Source organism: Notothenia rossii, assembly GCF_949606895.1.
Source record: "Notothenia rossii genome assembly, chromosome: 7".
In the NCBI taxonomy this organism is placed as follows: Eukaryota; Metazoa; Chordata; class Actinopteri; order Perciformes; family Nototheniidae; genus Notothenia; species Notothenia rossii.
In genome coordinates this window covers 85,157,998-85,180,954 of record NC_136905.1, presented here as the reverse complement: position 1 = coordinate 85,180,954, position 22,957 = coordinate 85,157,998, and the positions used below count along the sequence as shown (strand labels likewise).

At 44.2% G+C, this 22,957-nt stretch overlaps 2 protein-coding genes across 4 annotated transcripts in view; one reads left to right on the top strand and one right to left on the bottom strand.

Moving 5' to 3' along the window:
- The window catches only part of rmnd1 (required for meiotic nuclear division 1 homolog), a 17,695-nt gene extending 11,462 nt beyond the window's left edge, over window positions 1-6,233 (top strand). For both annotated transcript variants that reach the window (XM_079692720.1, XM_079692719.1), the window contains 3 exons: window positions 51-171; window positions 3,815-3,931; window positions 5,750-6,233. In XM_079692720.1, the coding sequence (XP_079548846.1) occupies window positions 51-171; window positions 3,815-3,931; window positions 5,750-5,782 (271 nt within the window). In that variant the 3' untranslated portion in view covers window positions 5,783-6,233. The remainder of the gene's footprint in view (window positions 1-50; window positions 172-3,814; window positions 3,932-5,749) is intronic.
- A 595-nt stretch (window positions 6,234-6,828) lies between these two features.
- On the bottom strand, window positions 6,829-21,901 carry akap12a (A kinase (PRKA) anchor protein 12a). Of its 2 annotated transcripts, none has more exons than XM_079692714.1 (5): window positions 21,229-21,901; window positions 20,305-20,508; window positions 16,300-16,399; window positions 8,662-16,132; window positions 6,829-7,970 (listed from the first exon to the last, which is right to left on the bottom strand). In XM_079692714.1, the coding sequence occupies exons 1-4, from the start codon at window positions 21,868-21,870 to the stop codon at window positions 8,700-8,702; spliced, it is 8,379 nt and encodes a 2,792-aa protein (XP_079548840.1). In that variant the 5' UTR covers window positions 21,871-21,901; the 3' UTR covers window positions 6,829-7,970; window positions 8,662-8,699. The 2 variants fall into 2 exon arrangements, with proteins under 2 accessions (XP_079548840.1, XP_079548841.1); XM_079692715.1 differs by having other exon boundaries at window positions 20,305-20,634; window positions 21,229-21,318.
- Between the last annotated feature and the right edge of the window lie 1,056 nt (window positions 21,902-22,957).

The window sequence follows — 22,957 nt, the reverse complement described above, 5'->3', positions numbered from 1 at the left end:
GTGTGTGTGTGTGTGTGTGTGTGTGTGTGTGTGTGTGTGTGTGTGTGTAGACACTGTATCAACCTGAGGTCAGACCTGCTGCTCACTCCAGATTTCTACTGGGACCGAGAGAACCTGGAGAAGCTCTACGACAAAACCTGCCAGTTCCTCAACATCAACCGCAGGGTCAACGTGAGTCTCCTGTACTCAGGAGAAATATATATATATATGTATTGTACTTCTTAAATATATCCGTTAACACAGGGGTGTCAAACTCAAGGCCCGCGGGCCAGACCTCATTTTATTAGGCCCGCGAGAGCTCGCAAAGAATATAAACAGTTAATTATACGGTTACATGCTGCTTAAGCACGTTGCCCATAAACTACATGTCCCAAAATGCATTTTGTTTTGTGAAATGCTCACTGAAGCGACTTCCTATCAGCAGCGGCACTCACACTGAGGCGGTGAGCCAGTGTGTGAGTGACACAGAGCTGAAGGAACAGAAGTTACAGCGGCACAGAGACACCGAACACTGAAGTCTGCTTCAGAACCCGAGCAGCTCCAGAATGACCCGCTCTTTAAGAATCAGTCGGTGCGGCTCAGACACACATGTGTTATGACATTAGGGTCATGCAGAGTGAGATCGCTACCCCTTTAAGAGAGGGGTGTGGCGCGTGCATGTGAGAGTGGGTATGGTAGAGCGAGAGTGAGCGAGCGGGGTCTATGTTTTCTGGAGGTGAAACGAGGCAGCGGGAAAAAGCAAAGGTCTGTGATGTATCTTGTGAAACGTTAGACGACAGAGAGTCATCCCCCCTGTTTCCTCGACCACGGTCTGGGAGCCGACAGGAAAGTTCAACGCATGGATTTATTATGTTTTAGAAAAACTCGCGTTACGGTTATTTCTGGTTTCTTGTTGATTAAAATATGAGGTCTTGGCTTGCAGAGCATGAACGTCTTTTTGCTATATTCAGACGAGAAATACTTATAAATACTTGAGTACAGGAAGGAGGAAAACTTCCGCGATGCCCCCCCCCTCTCCCTCTGTTCCTCCTCAACGCCCCCTCCCCTCTCACTCTGTTCCTCCTCAACGCCCCCCCTCTCACTCTGTTCCTCCTCAACGCCCCCCCCCCCTCTCACTCTGTTCCTCCTCAACGCCCCCCCTCTCACTCTGTTCCTCCTCAACGCCCCCCCCTCTCACTCTGTTCCTCCTCAACGCCCCCCCCTCACTCAGTTCCTCCTCAACGCCCCCCCTCTCAGTTTTCCTCCTCAACGCCCCCCCCCTCTCACTCTGTTCCTCCTCAACGCCCCCCCCTCTCACTCTGTTCTTCCTCAACCCCCCCCTCTCACTCTGTTCCTCCTCAACCCCCCCCTCTCACTCTGTTCCTCCTCAACGCCCCCTCACTCTGTTCCTCCTCAACGCCCCCCCTCTCACTCTGTTCCTCCTCAACCCCCCCCTCTCACTCTGTTCCTCCTCAACGCCCCCCCCCTCTCACTCTGTTCCTCCTCAACCCCCCCCTCTCACTCTGTTCCTCCTCAACGCCCCCCCCCTCTCACTCTGTTCCTCCTCAACGTCCCCCTCACTCTGTTCCTCCTCAACGCCCCCCCTCTCCCTCTGTTCCTCCTCAACGCCCCCCCCTCTCACTCTTTCCTCCTCAACGCCCCCCCTCTCACTCTGTTCCTCCTCAACGCCCCCCCCTCTCACTCTGTTCCTCCTCATGTTCCTCCTCAATGCCCCCCTCTCACTCTGTTCCTCCTCAACGCCCCCCCCTCTCACTCTGTTCCTCCTCAACGCCCCCCCCCTCTCGCTCTGTTCTTCCTCAACGCCCCCCCTCTCCCTCTGTTCCTCCTCAACGCCCCCCTCTCCCTCTGTTCCTCCTCAACGCCCCCCCCTCTCACTCTGTTCCTCCTCAACGCCCCCCCCCTCTCACTCTGTTCCTCCTCTACGCCCCCCCTCTCACTCTGTTCCTCCTCAACGCCCCCCCCTCACTCAGTTCCTCCTCAACGCCCCCCCCTCTCACTCTGTTCCTCCTCAACGCCCCCCCTCTCACTCTGTTCTTCCTCAACCCCCCCCTCACTCTGTTCCTCCTCAACGCCCCCCCTCTCACTCTGTTCCTCCTCAACGCCCCCCCCTCTCACTCTGTTCCTCCTCAAAGCCCCCTCACTCTGTTCCTCCTCAACGCCCCCCCTCTCACTCTGTTCCTCCTCAACCCCCCCCTCTCACTCTGTTCCTCCTCAACGCCCCCCCCTCTCACTCTGTTCCTCCTCAACGCCCCCCCTCTCCCTCTGTTCCTCCTCAACGCCCCCCCCTCTCACTCTGTTCCTCCTCAACGCCCCCCCCTCTCACTCTGTTCCTCCTCAACGCCCCCCCTCTCCCTCTGTTCCTCCTCAACGCCACGCCCTCACTCTGTTCTTCCTCAACCCCCCCCTCACTCTGTTCCTCCTCAACGCCCCCCCTCTCACTCTGTTCCTCCTCAACGCCCCCCCCTCTCACTCTGTTCCTCCTCAAAGCCCCCTCACTCTGTTCCTCCTCAACGCCCCCCCTCTCACTCTGTTCCTCCTCAACCCCCCCCTCTCACTCTGTTCCTCCTCAACGCCCCCCCCTCTCACTCTGTTCCTCCTCAACGCCCCCCCTCTCCCTCTGTTCCTCCTCAACGCCCCCCCCTCTCACTCTGTTCCTCCTCAACGCCCCCCCCTCTCACTCTGTTCCTCCTCAACGCCCCCCCTCTCCCTCTGTTCCTCCTCAACGCCACGCCCTCTCGCTCTGTTCTTCCTCAACGCCCCCCCTCTCCCTCTGTTCCTCCTCAACGCCCCCCCCCTCTCCCTCTGTTCCTCCTCAACGCCCCCCCTCTCCCTCTGTTCCTCCTCAACGCCCCCCCCTCTCCCTCTGTTCCTCCTCAACGCCCCCCCTCTCACTCTGTTCCTCCTCAACGCCCCCCCCTCTCACTCTGTTCCTCCTCAACGCCCCCCCTCTCACTCTGTTCCTCCTCAACGCCCCCCCTCTCACTCTGTTATTCCTCAACGTCCCCCCTCTCACTCTGTTCCTCCTCAACGCCCCCCCTCACTCTGTTCCTCCTCAACGCCCCCCCCCTCTCACTCTGTTTCTCCTCAACGTCCCCCCTCTCACTCTGTTCCTCCTCAACGCCCCCCCTCTCCCTCTGTTCCTCCTCAACGTCCCCCCCTCTCCCTCTGTTCCTGTATATTATACAGTATATATGCTGTATAATATACTGTGTATACTGTATATATATATACAGTGTATTTACTGTGTATATACTGTATATATGCTGTATATATACAGTGTATATACTGTATGCTGTATATGTATATACTGTATATATACTGTATATATGCTGTATATGTATATACTGTATATATACTGTATATATGCTGTATGTGTATATACTGTATATATGCTGTGTATATACTGTATATGTATATACTGTATATATGCTGTATGTGTATATACTGTATATACTGTATATATGTATATACTGTATATATGCTGTATATGTATATGCTGCATATATGCTGTATATGTATATACTGTATATATGCTGTATGTGTATATACTGTATATATGCTGTATATATACTGTATATGTATATACTGTATATATGCTGTATGTGTATATACTGTATATATGCTGTATATATACTGTATATGTATATACTGTATATATGCTGTATGTGTATATACTGTATATATGCTGTATATATACTGTATATGTATATACTGTATATATGCTGTATATGTATATACTGTATATATGCTGTATATGTATAATATGCTGTGTGTGTATAATATGCTGTATATGTATAATATGCTCTGTGTGCAGGTGGTGAACCAGAAGCTGGAGCACTGCTCTCAGCTGACCGACCTGATGAGGAGTCACCTGAGTGAGAAACACAGTCTGAGGCTGGAGTGGATGATCATCATCCTCATCACCATCGAGGTGAGCGAAACAAACAAACCCCCAATTATTAATAATACCTCCATTCAGAGAGAAAGTAGATCTGATCTTCATCCGCTCGTCCCTCAAGAAGAAGGTTGTGTGTTTGGTCAACATGTCTCCATCGGTCCTCCAGCAGGGGGCGCCTTGCTCTGCATGGATGAGGATGGATGGCTTTAGTTTGTGTTCAAGCATTCATTCATTATTTAGTTTGTCTGTTTCGTAACATTTGGCTCATGCAAACTAAAACTAAATCCGTGTCCAGAAGGAGCTGTCCACAGATCGTCTCCATGAAGAGCTTCATTTATTACCCCGACTTCCTGCAGTTAATGAACATTGATTTGGTAATTCTGAGAAATAAAAAGACAGCGAGCCTAACCCTCTTTATTTCATTGGGAGCATTTCTTTCTTTTTTAGAATGTTTTATCCATGAAGAATTGAGATGAAATGTTTTTTGGTTAAAGATAATGAATGTATGCAGGTTGTTCATGAATATATTGAACGACGCCCGTGGTATATGCTCATTAGCATATTCGGCCCGACACACTCTAATTTAAATAGTTTTTATTAGTAAATAATGATGTTCAAAATAAAATAGTCCCTCCGTTGCCGTCTGCACGAAACATAGTGGTTGCTATGCAACAACACTAACAGCTAGCGAACATATTAGACAGAGAGCGTTGATCCATTATTTGGCTGTTTATTTACATTAATGTGTTGCTGTTTATTGTGCATCTACTGAAAACCTGTCCAGCATCAGTAGCATGGCTTACGAGGTCACTTGTATAGGTTGAGGTTGTTCTAGGCTGTTACTTGGCGTGGCGAGAATATTGCTCCACTTTCTCCGGTCCCCGAGGTCCAAGTTAACCGTACATGTTTCCATCTTATGCTTTGTAAGTTTGTTTCGTAACGGACAAAATGTAGATATATTTATAAAACTGACAAGTCAAATCAAGCAATCTGATTGGTCGATAGCGTTTTTGCGGACCTTTTTGATTACAGATTTGAAAACATCGTTGCTTGCTTTAAAAGTAGCACAATTCATTATGTCAAACCTTCAAAAGTATCTAGATATCCCTGCCCTAATGCCAAAGGAACTGCACACTGAATATGTTTTACCCTTTGATGTGTATGTCTGGACCGCTGCGTAAAAAGGAGGGCTTCTGCCCGTTACTTCTCCGCTGCTTTCTTGTTCCAGTTTGAAAAGCAAACTACATGCAGTTTGCTTTTCAGCCCAACTGTATACGGTTAAATCGACCGGACTTCTTTCGGCAGATGTGAGCGTCCTTAACAACGGTCAATAAGTCCTTGCTGCACATTATCCCCTACATGATTCCATCTTGACCTTTGTTTGTTAGTTAGTTAGTTAGTTAGTTAGTTAGTTAGTTAGTTAGTTTCCTAACGGACGTAATGTAACAGCTGTAACGGTTGTAGCTTCTCTCAGACGCGGAGGGATACTGACTTGTTGTGAAAAGTAACTACAATTCTACCCGTGGTATACGCTCATTATATCACGGCTAAGAACCAATCAGATTGCTTGATTTGACTTGTCCGTTTTATAAATATATATAATTTTTTAAGGAACATCTTATCACATCTGACATCCTATAAACAAACGAGAGTGTGTGAGAGAATCTCCCTCTGCAGGAACTCAGGGATTTCAGCCTCTGCAGACCCTTCACATGCACTAACACCTGGAGAACACACTGTGCGACTTCGAGTCCTTTGGAAAGCGCTATGAAAATATAATTGATCTTAACACCACAAAAAGCAGAACCTCCTTAAAGTTAGATCATAAAATGTGTTTCTGGTTTCTTGCAGGTATTGTTTGAAGTTTCAAAAATGATCTTCTGAGGAGAATCACCTGAATCACCTGAGGAGAATCACCTGAATCACCTGAGGAGAATCACCTGAGTCACCTCTGCAGTATTTCTTCTCAGTGACTCTAAAGATGATTTCTGGATTTCTTTTTCCTGGATGGAATGAAATCGAGAAGTGGACATGAACATTTTGAATGTCTTACTGTTCCTGCTGCTCAGTATAAACACTTCAACACACACACACACACACACACACACACACACACACACGCACAAGCACACACACACACACATATATATATATCTTTCCTCTTGAAGATCATTGCTGGAGACAAGGTGCCTCACGGAAACTCACAAATCTCTTCTGGCGTTTTGAAGAGTTTCTGTCGCCGTGTAGAATGACTCCTGTGATCGAATGCAATGATTTATATTTTAATTTATTTTGCTGTGTGTTGTAAAGGATGCAATAAAGTCTTTTAAATGTGTCCCACGTATTCTCCAGTGTTGAAATGACTTGTTTTGTCAAATATATCTACTGCTTCAAAGAATGACATCTCAATATTTAAAGGGTAAAACCTGTATTTTCTGAAATGTTTGCTTGAAATGATCTAAAGATCCATGAATTATGTAAATATCTGGCCATGATCTTACTTTGACTTCAGTAGAATTGGGTTTCAAAGGGGCGGAAAGTTTCCATGGGAAGTTAAGCTGGGGAATCTTGGAAATATTCGATGCAAAATTAAACAAAAAACATGAAAACATTTTTTTAAAGGAGAACAGAACAACTTTTTATTATATTATTGAACAATTATTTGTTTAATTGAAGAATGAAAACAGGAACGTGTGCTTTGGCTTGGACATTCAAGTGTATTAAAATAAACTTTCCCCAACTATTTAAGTTCCCTACGAAGAGCCAACCTTCAATTTAGAAAATTCCCAGTTTATTCCCGTAAATTCCCGTGGAAAGTTTCCATCTTTGAAAATTCCCGGAATTTTGCAACCCTTAGTAAAATATCTAAAGCTGACTTATAATCACCATAAGTTTCCATGTCCAAGAAAAAAAAGCAAAACAAGAGGAAGTCGAAATATACAGGAATGGATTTATTCAAATAAAATCATATTTTATTCATAAAACACTTAAATATATATGTAAATATAAATCCTTTATAATGAGATTTATGATTAGTCACAGATCAGCAGAGATGTTTCATTAGGTTCACACACAGCTGGGAGGTCAAGCTGCCGTCGAGTTTAAGGCTTGGCTGATTATAATGTCATTCATTAAGTTGTGTAATTAATTAGATATTCAATTCAAAGCTGTGCCATGCCCTCGTCATGCTCACAGTAGAAATATTCGTGGATTAAAAAGGATTTGAAAACATTAAAACATTCATTATGTACAAGATAATATACAGTATGCTGCAGAAATCACATTCATGTTTTTAATACATTCTTAAACTTTATGAAAACAAATGTTTAAGGTTTAAGGTTTATATCTACATATACTGACACACTGCTATGCTCTGATTTGTCCTGGTACATTTATTAATGTTTTTATTAATACTGAAAGGTGGGGTAGGTCATTTTGGAGAAACCAGCTCGAGGGCGCTAGAATCTGAAAATACAAAACCGGAACAAATCTGCCCCTTCCTTCAGACTTCCTCACAGAGCCCCTCCTCCAACACACACGAACGCGCACATGACCAATGAGGGCAGAGATCAGTTTGTGCACAGATGGAAGGCTGACAGGTAGGCCATCCAGTTACTTTAGCCGGCTCAGATGATTGGTCGTGCTTTTTACAGAACCACGGCTTCAAAGCACTTCAGATATTCATTGCTATCGGGATGTTCAGAGCATTCCAGAGTGTATCTCGAGCCGGTTTCTCAAACGTACCTACCCCACCTTTAATGAATTGAAAGCGCTAAAGTGAGACATCTGATAAATCTGCAAAAACATGATTCATATCATTAGAAAGACCGGATTAGTAATAAAACTCACTCTGCATGCACCCTGAGCCGAGCACCCTGAGCCGAGCACCCTGCAGCACTCTCCTCTGTTTAACCACACACTTATATATGATATTCATATTCATAAAATACTCTTACATACAAACTTAGATTTTTCGATGTCAATAAAAGCCTCAAAATGCAGTTTCCTGTTTTTCTGCCGGTGAAACTCTTCAAAGGCTTTTTGAAAACGCCGTCCTCTTTGATTGTCCAACCTGCAGAAAGAGGGGTAAGAGGAGCATGGTGTTTCAATTCAGTTTGACATTGCATTAAATGTAATCACATTCTTTTACTTATACTGTTGTCTTTCAAAATGAGGTCTTTCCTGTCTTTGGTATGTTCCAATGCTTGCACACGGCAAAATGCCAGATATAAAAACCCAATGGTTTACACTTAAAACATAATAACCATAAAAGGATCATTTAACTTCTGGATTTGAGCCTTAGCAGACCATTTACATGCACTAAAAACCTACACAGCAGGGAACACCACAAAGAGCAGAACAGGGCCTCCTTAAAACTAAGTATTTCTTATTGTGTATTTTATTAAAGTTTAATGAAATATGCAAAAGTGATGTAGTAACGATATCCACTGTTGTGCTGATTGGACTTAGTAGAGAACTAGACCGATAGACCGACAGGTACTTTATTGATCCCAGTTTGGGAAATGTTTGTGTTTACTTTATTACTTTATATAGAAAATATATATAGATGTATCTGATATTGAGTCTGATTTGCTGTGTTTGTAGATAAAGATTCTTAATTGGAGTTGGATTTGCATGAAAATGAAGAATTTCTGATTTTGCTAATTGTGCGTTTTAGCAGTTTCAAGAGTTTAAAAAGATCGAGTAAAAAAAACTGCAATGGTGTAAATCTTCAAAAATCACAAGTCACTGGAGAGGCTCACCTGGTTACTGACGCTGACTTTGGGGGAAACCAGTCCCACTACATCGTGCTGACGCTCACTGTTTCGGGGTCAGGACTCTCGAGTGCAACAGCGAAATCGTCATCACTCTCCAGATGACATTCTTCCTCCTCCGTCTTTCCATTCGGAGCCGTTTCTAACTCAAGTCCTGCCTTCTCCTCTTCCTCGTCTCCTTTGCATCGCTCCAGAAACTCCTCCTTCTCTTTACGGGCCGCCTCGGTTTCCTCTTGAATGTCTTCCTCCGCATCCATCCACACATCCTGCTCATGTTCCTCCTCCTTTGCTCCGACTGGCTCCTCCACTTGTTGGGCAGAAGCTCCAGAGGTAAGCGGCTGGCTTCGGGACACTCCTCTTCTCTCGGTTTGCTTCACAGGTTGTTTGGTTTCTGCCTCCGGGACACTAGAGGTCCCTCTCTCCGCTGGTTTGGTTTCTGCCTCCGGGACACTAGAGGTCCCTCTCTCCGCTGGTTTGGTTTCTGCCTCCGGGACACTAGAGGTCCCTCTCTCCGCTGGTTTGGTTTCTGCCTCCGGGACACTAGAGGTCCCTCTCTCCGCTGGTTTGGTTTCTGCCTCCGGGACTCTAGAGGTCCCTCTCTCCGCTGGTTTGGTTTCTGCCTCCGGGACACTAGAGGTCCCTCTCTCCGCTGGTTTGGTTTCTTCCAGCGCTTGGATGTGAATATCCAGGAGGACAGGAGGAGTCGTGACGACGGCTCTTTCTGTTGAGTCTGAGGCTAGCTCTGTGATCTCTGTTTCCTGAACAGCTCTCTCTTTCACCTGTATCTCGCTCTCATCTCTTTGTGTTTGGTTCACAGGCTCCTCCCCCGCCTGAACTCCCACCCCCGACACGTCTGGAGCTTGTGAAGTCGCTCGTCTGTACTGTGTGTTGAGTTTGAGTCCAATAGAAACACTTGGAGGAGACTCGATGACGGTACTTGTTGAGGAGATGATCCCAGTGTTGTGTGGGGTAGCTATTCCAGCGTTACCGTGCGTTCCAATCGGACTCTGGATCGTTTGAGCTTCCTCGTGAATCCTTTGATCCAGTTTGACCTCTTCTACTACAACCCCTGCTTTGCATCTTTCCTGCTCAACTATAGTTTCCTCCAAATCCTGTTTCTCTTCGATGATGGCGGAATCTGGACTCTCCGGTTGATTTGGACCACGATCCTTGGACACTTGTTCAGGTGCAGAGACATCACGGACAACAGTAGAGGCTTCTTCTTGTCTTTCTCTAAATGTTTCACTATTATCCTCCATTGCTTTTGGAGCCTCAGCTTCACCTCGAACCACTTCTTTGATAGCTTCTGGCGGATCTACGCCTTCTTGTTCCACCACTGATTCAGGTTCTGGTAAGTTTTCCTTTACGTGTGGGACGACTTCTTCAATGGCCACCTTGAGTTCCTTGTTAGTTAGTTCCTCTTCAATCTCTGGAGTTGCTGAGAAGACCTTTGTGACTGTTTCATGACAAACAGCGATGACTTCCTTGTCTTCTGTGACCCCTACCTCTAGCACTGAGTCCTGAATTCTCTCGGCTGATTTTACATCAACGTCCACCACCTGCACCTGAATTCTGTGGTTGTCCTCAGACTCGACAGATGGCACATGCATCATTACCACCACGCTGCCTCCCTCTACTTTTTCATCTGCTTCATCTTTCAGTAACGGTGTGGAAGTCTCTAACTCATCCTTGAATAAAGAAACTGCTGTCAATGTTTGTATCTCGTCTACAACTTCAGGTACGCAGTTTTCCTGCTCAACCACGACATCCTGTGGGATACTTCCTGTGTTCTGATAATCTGCCGTCTCTAAAGAAGTATCCAGTTGGGCCACAACTTCATTTTCAATCCCATGTGTAACTGAAGCCATGACATGCTCAACGTCTGCTTTTGGAACGCCTTCTATTAATATCTCCTGCTGAGCATTACCTCCCTCAATATCTTCTAGGACCTCCTTCACATCCATTGATGTTCCTTCATCAGCTTTTATTTCAGTCACTATAGCTTCTGAATCAGATGGTAGTACTTCTGCTTCTTGGACATGTTCAGTTATGGCAGCTTCCTCTGGTAGTCTTCCTTCCGGCTCCACTTCATCGTCCTGTTTGGGTTCATCTTTATCTGTTTCCACTACTGGAATATCTTCTGAGATAACCTCCTTTACAAACGATTGAGGGCTACCGACCTCTGAATCTGATGCAGGTGTTTCTACAGCTTCTAATATTTCTTGTTGTCCCACTGTTTTGGAAGTATCCTCACTGTCGGCTTCAGTGCAAGGCTTTGTTTCCTCTTTGGGTTCATCTGATATTGTTTTTTGTTCACGAACATCCTCAGTTACTACCTCTTTTTCAATTGATGGAAAGCTACCCACCTCTGAATCTGATGTTGCTTCTTTTACAGCTTGCACTTCTTCTGGTTCTTGAATATGTCCCGTTTTGGAAGCCTCCACTGGCTCAGAGGTGACAGTAAGGGGAGTTATCGTCTCACCTCTAGGTTCCTCTGTAACGGTTTCTGCTTCCTGAGTATCCTCTGACACTACTTCCTCTTCAAGTGGTATAGGGCTACCCACCTCTGAATCTGATCTCGATGCTTGAACAGCTTGTATTATTTCTTCGTCTTGGTCATGTTCAGTTTCTGGTATTTCCATTGACTCAGTATTCTCTTGATTTAGAGGAATTGTTTCTATTACGTCTTCCGAACCTAATATGGCTGGTAATACTTCTGGTTCTTCACTTGTTTTGGGAGCATCAACTAGCTGAGCATTGGCTTCAGAGCAAGGTATTGTTTCCTCTTTAGTTTCACCTGAAACATCCTCGGATATTACCTCTTTTTCAAATGGTTGAAGACTGCCTGCCTCTGAATCTAATGTGGGTACTTGAGCAGCTGGTAATACTACTGATTCTTGAACATCTTCATCTACTGGCTGAATGTTTGCTTCAGTATGAGCCTCTGATACTTCTGGTATTTCATTATCGGTTTTAGGAGAATCCCCCGGCTCAAGATGGGCTTCAGTGCAAGGTATGGTTTCCTTTTTGGGCTCATCTGTTATTGTTTCTACAGCTGTTACATCCTTTGATATCACTTCTTTTTCCAGTGGTTGAAGACTGCCTGCCTCTGAATCTAATGTGGGTACTTGAACAGCTGGTAATACTACTGATTCTTGAACATCTTCATCTACTGGCTGAATGTTTGCTTCAGTACGAGCCTCTGATACTTCTGGTATTTCATTATCGGTTTTAGGAGAATCCCCTGGCTCAAGATTGGCATCAGTGCAAGGTAGTGTCTCCTCTTTGGCTTCATCTATAACTTTCTGTGGTTCGGGAACATCCTCTGATATGATGTTGTTCTCAAGCAATTGAACTCTGACCTCTGGAGGTCCAAATGTTGGTACTTGGGCAACCTCTAATACTTCTGGTATTTCATTATTGGTTTTAGGAGAATCCCCTGGCTCAAGATGGGCTTCAGTGCAAGGTATGGTTTCCTTTTTGGGCTCATATGTTATTGTTTCTACAGCTGGTACATCCTCTGATATCACTTCTTTTTCCAGTGGTAGAAGACTACCTGCCTCTGAGTCTAATATGGCTGCTTGAACAGCTTCTCCTGGATCTGTTTCCAGTTTTTCTGGTGCTAAAACATGTTCGGTTTTGGTATCTTCTACTTCAGATTCTGATACTGAGACGTCCTCTGATATTACCTCTTTTTCAGGCAATTGAAGACAGACCTCTGCTGAATCTGATGCTGGTGCTTCAACAGCTTCCAATGCTACTGGTTCTTGAACATTTTGAGTTGTGGAAGGAACCGCAGGCTCAAGATTGGCATCAGTGCAAGGTAGTGTCTCCTCTTTGGCTTCATCTATAACTTTCTGTGGTTCGGGAACATCCTCTGATATGATGTCGTTCTCAAGCAATTGAACTCTGACCTCTGGAGGTTCAAATGTTGGTACTTGAGCAACCTCTAATACTTCTGGTATTTCATCATTGGTTTTGGGAGCATCCACTGGCTCAAGATTGTCTCCAGTGCAAGGCATTGTTTCTGCTTTGGGTTCATCTGTAACTGCTTCCACTGCTGAAACATCCCCTGGGATCTCTTCATTTTCAAGAGAAAGAAGACTACCTACCTCTGAAGTTGATGCAGATGCTTTTTCAGCTTCTAATATTTCTTCAACTGCTCTGGAAGCCCCAACTTGCTCAACATTGCCTTCGGTTAGAGGTAATAAATCCTCTTTTGTTTCTTCTGGCTCAACACTAGCTTCAGCGAGACACTCTTCTGTCTGTTCGAGTTGATCTGTGACAGGTTCTGCTTCAGGAAAGTCCTCTGATTGTACTTCCTCTGTTGCTGATTGATCACTGCCCTCCTCTGAAACCAAAGTGGAGGTTTGCAGAGCTTCTGATGCTTCCTGTTCTTGAAGATCTGTTTCTAGTTCATCTTCCTTCTCTGGCTCAACGTTGACCTCAGTAAGGGGCAATGTTTCCTCTTTGTGTTCATGTGTTTCCGCTGCTGGTATGTCTTCTGATATAATGTCCTTTTCAGGGGATTGAACACTTCCCTCCTCTGGATCCAACTCCTGCTTCTCCTTGGCCTCTACTGGTGGTTCATCTTTATCCTCAACCTGAATTTGATCAGTGACATTGTGAATAAGATCTTCCTTTTCTGTCAGAGATTGGACTTCCTGCTCCATAGCCTCATCCCTGGTTTCCTCAGCTTCTGTTCCAGCTGCTACTTGAGGGTCATTCTTTGGGGGCTCTGTTTCAGCTAGATGTGCCTCAACTAGAGATCCTTCCTCCAGGACAATGTCTTCACCTGAAGGGAATATATCTGTAGAAGCAGCTGATAGGCATTCCCCCAGCTGATAGATCTCATCAACACTTTCTAGTTCTTTAAGGCTTTGTTCCGGGTGTGTAACATCAACCTCATGTACATCATCCAAAGCCATTTCAGCAGTGTCAAACTCCTCTGTATGAACTTCATATACGATCTCTGTGGAAACAGAGCCATTGACTTCAGATATGCTCTCCGTTTGGGCGCTAGCTGTAAGTTTGTCAACTGCTTCTAGTTCTTCTACATCTAGATCTGGGTTACTGTCAGTTGCATCTAATCCTTTGTGTATTTCAAGAACCGTCTGCCCTTTCTTTACAATTGTGTCCATTATTTGATGCAAGACGGAAACAACCACTCTATCAGATCTAACATCATCTGAACAAACTGGAACTTCCTTTGGGCTAATGGAAATGGTTTCAACAACCTGATACAGAAGTGCATCTGTTTCCTTCACGACATATTCGGCTGGAACTGGTGTCGTGTTGCCAGATGTTTTGGAAGACTCTGAAGATAACTGGGAAACTGCAGAGATCATTTCAGTCTCATCCTCCTGGGTGGTGTCCAAAGGCTCTGGTGCAGTAAAGGCCTCGGATGTGATCTCTATCAGGTCCTCTGCGATAGTGTCGTCTCTAGCTGCGTCCTCTGTGACAGAAGCTGGGGTGGCCTCCTCTGGGATGTCACTGAGCTGTGGTTTACTGAGTGACTCTGTTTCATCAGACTCTTCATTTGTAGCAGGGCTTGAAGGCGCCTTGCTCTCTAGAGCATCTTCCTTGTCTTGGACTTTGTTTGCTTCAGCTTGCACACAGACCCCCTGTAGGACTGGCTCGGCCTTCTGATCAAGGAGGCCTCGCTGGACTTCATGGTCTGCTTCCTTGGGAATACGCCTCTCTATGTCTGCCTGTGTTTGTATTTGAACGGCTGTCTCAACTATATCAAACTCAGACAAAGGAACAATAGCTGGTGTTTCCGAGTCTTCGTCTTCTGAAGCAACGTCCTTATCCGCCTCGTCTGAAGACACTTGGTCTGGCTTTTCATTAGACTTTCTCTTCTTTCTGCCAGGTAGAAGTTTCTTTATTGAGAATGAGGACTCATCTTGAGTAGACTCACTATCAGATTGCACTCCGTCTTTGTTCTCATCTTCATCCTTTGATTTCCTTTTCGGGGTGACAAGCCTTTTCAATGATTTCCATGTGGACCCTGCGTCCGCCTCTGAAGGACTTACACTTTCATCAACCTCATGAGAGCTTTCGAGCCCTGACTCTGCGCCACCTTTAGAGCCAGTGTCTTGCTTGTTTGTATCGTTGTTATTCTGAGGGGTTTCCTCCTCAGAGTCGGATGTTTTACGGCTTCGTCTCCTTCCAGATCCACACAAAACAGATTCCCAAGAAACAGAAGAGTCTTTTCGTTTGTTGCCCTCTTCTGTGCTGTGATTGGATATTTGCCCTCCTTCGACTGGCTTTGATTCTTCCACTAAACATTTGATTTTAGTCTCTTCATTACTAACTGACGGTCTCTTCCTGAGCTTCTTGGGAGTCATCAGTTTTTTGAAGGAAGCCCATGCACCTTCCTCCTCTTCTGCAGACGATTGTGCACGAACTTCTCCTTTCTGATTCTCGTCTGACTCAGTCGATGATATGACTTTATCAGAAACATGTTCTCCAGAGTCAGACATCCTTGCATCACTTGACCTCCTGCTCCTTTGCTTTCTGGGTAGTTTATTTAAACTAGAACCTGAAAACAGCCTTTTCAGAGGACTTGCTTGAACCTTTTCCTTCTCTTGAGGACTCAGGATTTCAGGCTCAGTGACGATGATGGTCAGAGGATCTGGGGTCTGAGCGGCAGGCGTCTTACCCCCTCTCAGTTCTTTAGGTTCTGTCTCAACTGCAGCTGCTTCAGCCTCATGACGGATGTCCTCTTCATCCCGGTGGTGGTCTTGTTCAGTTTGTTCGGCCGTCTCTAAAACCTCCTTCTTCCCAAGGTCCTCCAGTTCTTTGTCAGCTGTCTCTTCTTCTGGAAGCTTCTTTTTCTTCCGTAGTCCAGAAAAGATTCCAGTAGTGAAAAATCTTTTAATTGGAGACACGACCTTCGCCTCTTCCGGACCAGAAGGAGATTCTGGTTCTTCTTCGGGCGTGGCTTCCTGCTGTGAATCTCCCTCTGCAGGCATTTCTGCATCGACATAATCAGACTCAACTTCCTCTTTGGTTTCTGGTGTTTCCTCCTCCGCAGTCTGTGGAGCGTCCTCCGGGGTGACGTCACTCAGGGTGGGACATGTTGTTGAATCATTGTCATACGTCTCCTGAGCCATGTTCCGATCAGTGTTCTCTTCAGGATTCTCACTTGTGGTTTCCTTTGTTGTATCTTCAATGTCTTCTGGTGTGTTTGGGTCTTCCTTGTTGGTGTCATCTGATGCTACGTCACCTGAGCCACTCTTTACCGTCAGCTTCAAACCAATGTTGCTGAAAAATCTCCTGAAGCTTTCATTGATGTCATTCTGCTTTGCATTCATTTCTATCACTTCCAGAGGTTCGTCAGCATCAGCTTCATTCAGAGATTCCTTTTCTCTTATTTCAACGTTTTCTAAAAGTGTTTCTTCTTCTTTGAGTGGCTTTTCTGTTTCCCAATCATCCTTCTCTGGTGAAAGGAAAGCTAAACCAGGAAAGAGATTAAATATTAAAACACTTGGATGCAAAGAGCTGTACGAGACTGATGAGTGAGATGAAACTCAATCAGCTGCAAACAAATACTAATGCATCTGTTCAAATGCTGCTGACAGTGCCAGTCGTAATGTGCAGCAATAGTAAAAGAGAACCTACCGTCTGCACGAACGTGCTCCTCACAGAGACCATTCACTTCAGCTATCGAGCTTTCTGCTTTCCCACTGACCTCAGAGACCTGCCCGTTGTTCACGAGAGGCTGAAACAAAGCACAAAGAATTCATACAATGCATCCTCGCTTTTCTGGGAAAGATAATATTGTAGAGCTTTAGGCAGTAAAGGTTTAACATATCCTTGTTTGTAAAATTAGTTTCACAAGCGCTGGTTTCCCTTTAAAGTAGTGATATCTTGAGAACTGGTACTTCAGACCCATGTCGGATGTTCTCTTCCCCATAAGGCCCGCCTCGCTGCACATCACCCCGCTACACGGCCATATACTAAACAAACTACAGAGTCCATACCGTGTCCTGTTATTGTTTACTTCCTGTCTGTAGTCCATACCGTGTTCCTGTTATTGTTTACTTCCTGTCTGTAGTCCATACCGTGTTCCTGTTAGTGTTTACTTCCTGTCTGTAGTCCATACCGTGTTCCTGTTAGTGTTTACTTCCTGTCTGTAGTCCATACCGTGTCCTGTTATTGTTTACTTCCTGTCTGTAGTCCATACCGTGTTCCTGTTAGTGTTTACTTCCTGTCTGTAGTCCATACCGTGTTCCTGTTAGTGTTTACTTCCTGTCTGTAGTCCATACCGTGTTCCTGTTAGTGTTTACTTCCTGTCTGTAGTCCATACCGTGTTCCTGTTAGTGTTTACTTCCTGTTTGTAGTCCATACCGTGTTCCTGTTAGTGTTTACTTCCTGTCTGCCTTCTTCTGGTGATTTATCTGACGTCCAGCGCTCTGTTTTTTAACCTCTTTTCCTTTCTCTTTCTTGGTCCTCCTTAGCAACCTTCATTATAGTCCTTGACAGCGGTCTGTACTGTATTAACAACGTGTCACATGTTAAGAATTTACATCAGAATGGAGTATTCCACTAAGCCGTGTAATACAAGTTGTTAGTAGCCTTAAGGGCCTACACAGTTGTTATGCTACACCACATCGCCCTTCACTGGGTGAGCTGCACTAAACTACATTTCAGCATTTAAAATACCTAGCCATTCTTTTGCCGTTATTTTGGTGAAAGTAACTCAAAAGTAATATAAAAGTAGTGTAACTCATTACATTTCAGAGACAGTAATAAGTACTTAACTGTATTACATTTTGGAAGTAGCTTGCCCAACACTGCTCGAGACTAACAATATCCTTTTTTCCTGGGATCAATAGAAACTGTGTTTAGAAACCAGTTCCCTGAGATCTTCTAAATGCAACCTATTTTTCACCCTGACATGTGTCTGTAATCTGCAGGAGAGCTAATCAATGTTTGACCCCTGAGAGTGGTGCATGGTTTCCTGGGAGGAACTTGATTAAATCCAGTTGTTTGAGAGGGACTTGTATCACAGTTATATTAAATCGATATCAGGGAATTATGACTGCTTTCTTAAACTAGCTCCAAGCAGCTTGTAATTCATCATTAAAACAACTGAAGCCAATCAAAACAAATATTAAGATGAATATCCAATCCTTTCTTTCATGAGCCTTTAATTCAACGCTTACATTGGGTATGGGTAATCGTGTTATTTAACTGCTATTGTGAATATCTAAATGGGTGGTATGAGTATTTGCTCAAATCCAGAGAAAAATGAGCCTAATCCATCAGAATGTGAACTTCCATGAAACAAAAATGTTAAATCTGGGATTAACTGGAGCAGCAGATTCCTGTTCTGAGTCCCAACAACAGCCCAGTCAGCAGTGAGTGGGTCTGATGGGACTCTCACGGCTAAATAACCCTAAAGGTCCAAGTATCTAGTTCTGATCCAGATTAGTCTGAGCAGGGAACACGGAGAACATGTTCCTTAATAATGTGGAAACACAGAAATCTGCTAATACCGGCTAAGACCGTGTTGGACATTGATACGGAAGATTAATCCTAGCCATCGTTTGTTACATGTTTTGAATGATAACCAGAGCGAAGCGATGCATCATCTTGAGTTACTGCAGCCTTCAATGTAGAATCAAATCATCGGATCAAACGACTGCATGCCTGAAGACCAAAGTGCATAATGTGATTCTGAGGCTGTGAGCTGATTTTCCACTCAACATTTCAAATGCACGCACCTCGCCTAACTCTGATCTGGGAACAGGCTGCATGTTGTTTTCAGTCTCAAGCTGTTGAGCTTTAGGGGAAAACGACCAAAACGTAGAGACGTTGCACGATGATAAGATACACGATGATAAGATACACGATGATAAGATACACGATGATAAGATACACGATGATAAGATACACGATGATAAGAAGTACTTTATGGATCCAGATGGAGACATGTTTGCGTTGCAGCATAAATAACAAGGCATGTATTTAGAAAACACAAAGTGCACATGTGGCCTCGCAGATTTTGATATTCAAACCCCGAATGTTTCCAAACATTTCTGGAGTTTTAGGAGCGGATCCAATAAATGAATCAGTTTCCCGGTTTTATTTTAACGGTATTTTCCCGACAACAATGATCATTTCTGTTGCGCCCAAAACCAATTTGTTTGCATGTTAAAGTTGTTGTGTAGACTTGGCTAGTACTACGTCTTTTAACCCAGAAAATAACATTGTAATGCTTTTATGTGTCAGTTTTCCAAAATGTAATTTAACTTAAAAACAATATTTACTGCATTTTAGACTTTTTGATTTGTCTGTCTGCAGCGTTGGTATTTTGGGGGTTAGGGTTAGCCCAGGCATTAAAACAAAAAAGGTGCAAACACCCTTAAAAAATGTGATACTGTAAGCAAACTGATGTTTTTAGATATGTCTTATTGTAACTGACACCGTCATGCAAAGACATTTAACTCGCCAACATTTTATTTTCATGCATTTTTTTGTCATAACAAACTCTGCAGAATCCATCTTGTCCTCTCACTGCCACCTGATCCCCGTTCTGGTTCTTTGCATGTAAACTAAGTTCAAATCAATGCAGTTTTCCGAGAGTATCACAAACATGATACTGGAACACTTTCGTCCAGCTCACTGGAGTTAACGTTGGAAACCAAAGCCGTGGGACATACGATGTGTGAGCGCGAAACGACGGCCTCCTGCTTCCTAATCGTGTTATCGCCCGTCTCAACGGGTCGAGTGCTGCGAAATCACTATCTCGTGTTGATCTCTCCCAACACATGACGGCTGCTTCCCTCCTCTCAGTGCTCTCTCTGACTTCCTGCTCTCATGTGATCTGCAGAACAACACATCGATGAGAGAGGCACCCCAGGTCTCCCCAGGGCCTCACAGGTTCCTCCGAGGAGAGCTCATCACTCTGCACACTACCCTTTTTACGGTAAATGCAAATTGCTCTGCATCAATGAAACCATGAAGAGGGGCTCAAGCCGGTTGAAACTAACATAGAAAAGCCAGGAAAGCATCTTTGGCTCCTTCAATTCCACAGAACAAGAGTCAGCTACTTTTAGAAAGACCCCTGAATAAAAGTAGCCCCTTGCGCTCGATGCAGTTTACCCAAACATTCAAGGACTTAGTTTGAAACACATCTGAGACTCAGGGTCAATGCATGTGTTGGCAGCTGCTCTGTCCTGCTGGCAGCAACAACACTCAGCCTCAGCATTTCTACTCTGCACAACACTGACTGCTGCTAAGAGCTTTAACACCACCGTGCTGAACATCACCACTGCAGACATTAGACAGGGAAGTGTTTTCTGCAGCATCACAGCAGTGTTTCAGTGAGTGATGATCAGATACTGTGTCTATCAGGATGTTACTGATGTAGCGCGGAGTGATACTGAGCATGTGTTGAAGTATGTATGTACCATGGCTAAAGACCTCTTAGGTAAACAAAGTTGTCTCATAGAAAGGTCTAGAGATACGACATTACACTCCATGACATGCGGCCATTATACAGCATAAAGGGCTGAACAATGACAGATACCTCGCCTCCGGTTTCTGAACAGATAAATGAGGCAGTGAAGGGTTTGCTGCTGCATCACAGCAGTGTTTCAGTGAGTGATGATCAGATACCTTGTCTCCAGTTTCCTGCTCATCGTCCCGCGCGTCCCCGCTCCGCTCCTCTGCCGCTTCAGCGTCGCGGTGCGCAGACTGAGCGTCGCCCATGCCGCAGCAGTCCGTCACTGTCCGGTAATGGAAATATCCCAAAAGGTAGCAGCAGAGGAAAAAGCTAAATCCTGTGTCCGCAGCGGAGGAAGAGAAGCTCTCAAATGCAGCCTGGGTGGTGGGAAAGTGTTTTTTTAGAGCGACACCCCCCCTGCAGGATCACATGGAGCCTCTGAGACTGTTGGCCCGGCCCGGGACGGCACGCCTCCTAATGCATCAACAGAAGGAAAAAGCAACCTGCAGAGGAACCCGTCCTGAGATGACTGAAGTGTTACTGAGACTCTGTTACAGCACTGTGATGCTCAGGGTGCGAAGTTTGAATGCATACTGTATAACACTCGCTGCTATAACATGTGCAGTATTATTATTATTATTAATGATAACGTGCAATGACATATCTGCCACTACGTTTTCTTGCACTACTGTTAATATTTACATCCATGATGAGACCGTCTGTTTCCTGGAGATATATGCAACTGCTCTGTTAGGGTACAGTGTGATTATCATCATGCTGCTGTGTTTATCGTATCTTTGTAACTATGGCTCAACAGTTTCCTTCAGGATCAATAAAGTCTTATCTCATCATTAATACCGGTTGACTATTACATTTGGACATTTTTATGTGTTTATTAGGGGTTTCACAACTACCAATATTTACTAGTCGACACGTTTTTCAAAATAGTAGTCGACTAGTCGACTAGTTACGTCATAATAAAGACACACAAAGAGAGGTTTACAACTGTATTTTATATTGGAACTCATACAGTAACATTAAACACTGCATTTTAATTTGTGTTACATGAGTAAATAACAAAGAGTAACTGGACTCACCAAAATCGACAGCAAAAAACTCTTGTTTACATCAATGGCACGTAAATCCAGTGCGCAACAGCGCATTGCGCAACACTTCGCTGTCCTCCACGATAACGTCCACCTTTCCATATTTTTGGTTTGGTTTGAACACCAACGCATCGACATGTGAGGGAAGGAGGCTTGACCGCTTTCGGGTGACAGTGTTGCCTGCCAGGGAAAAAACCCTCTCACTCGGGGTGCTTGTGGCTGGAATAGCCAGGTAGCTCCTCGAAAGCGGGGGAAGCGGTGCACGTTTTCTGCCCACCACTCCAGTGGATTATCCATTGTGGGGATATGCGGTGTCCGCTGGCAGTAATCCCGTAGCTCATCATCCGCATCACTGTTGACCCGTGTTTTCTTGCTGTTCGTTTGCCTCTGTTCAGTGCTGACGCCGGTCCGTTGCTCACTGGTGCTAGCATTACTGCTAGTGCTAGCTGTCGGCAGCGGGTGTTTCATCTTCAGATGGTTGCGCATAGCAGATGCATTTGTATTGTACTTCAGTACAGCTGTACACAACTGACACTTCACTGTGGAGTTGGTTACATCTTCGTTGAAGTTCTGCCATACATAAGAATGTCGGACGTGTTTTGGAGCATTTTGCAGCACCTCGTTTACCTCCATTTTTTTCACGACTAGTCGACTAGGGCCTACAGCGCCGACTAGTCGACTAGTCGATTAGTCGATTAGTTGGTGAAAAACCCCTAGTGTTTATATGTTTCTAGTTATAGTGCTTGTTTTTAATTATAGTTTTATTGTGTTATTCTATTTGTATGTGTTCTCTGTTCAGCACTTTGGTCACTGAGGTTGTTTAACATGTGCTCTATGAATAAATAATGAGCAGAAGCGTAAGGAGTTCAATTCAACAACTTTATTGAAACATCTCCACAGAGCAGAACTTTGCAAAATAAAAATATTTAATACAAACATTTATTTAAATAGTTTCTTTATAAATATAATTCATTTATTTTATAGATGTTATCGTTGTTTTGGTTCTTTGTTAGTAGTTTTCTATAAGCTTAGTCTTTAAACTCAAGATGTGTTTATATTATTTAACTTGCAAAGGCTTTTGTTGTGTCATTTCATTTCTAACCTTTATTTATCCAGATTGTTCCATTGAGATCATAGATCTCTTTTTCAAGGGAGACCTGCAGCAATTAGGTTCCCCATGAAACATAAAACAATCAAGGACATCATACATTATATTTACAGGATGTGATGTTAACTATTCAGGTTTAAACATTTGCAAAAATATAAATCATAAAACAAAATAAACATCAACAAAATTAACAATCTAAAAAGATCACAAAGAAATATTAAATAATCAGAATTCACTAGAATAAATAAGGACAAGAAATACCTTCTTCTTTTAAAATAAATTCAATAAATTCAAGTCAAAGCGTTCCTTCACAAAGTCTTTGAATCAGAAGCATTTTTATTAAAGGAAGATAAATCAATCTTTTTAAAACATTGATATCAAGCAGAGCTTTACAGAGCACGTGTTCCCTCTGAATCAAAGATGTTCCTCTGGATTCAAACTGGAACCCAGTGCAGAGTGGCTTTGCACCTCTGGATTCAAACTGGAACCCAATGCAGAGTGGCTTTGCTCCTCTGGATTCAAACTGGAACCCAGTGCAGAGTGGCTTTGCTCCTCTGGATTCAAACTGGAACCCAATGCAGAGTGGCTTTGCACCTCTGGATTCAAACTGGA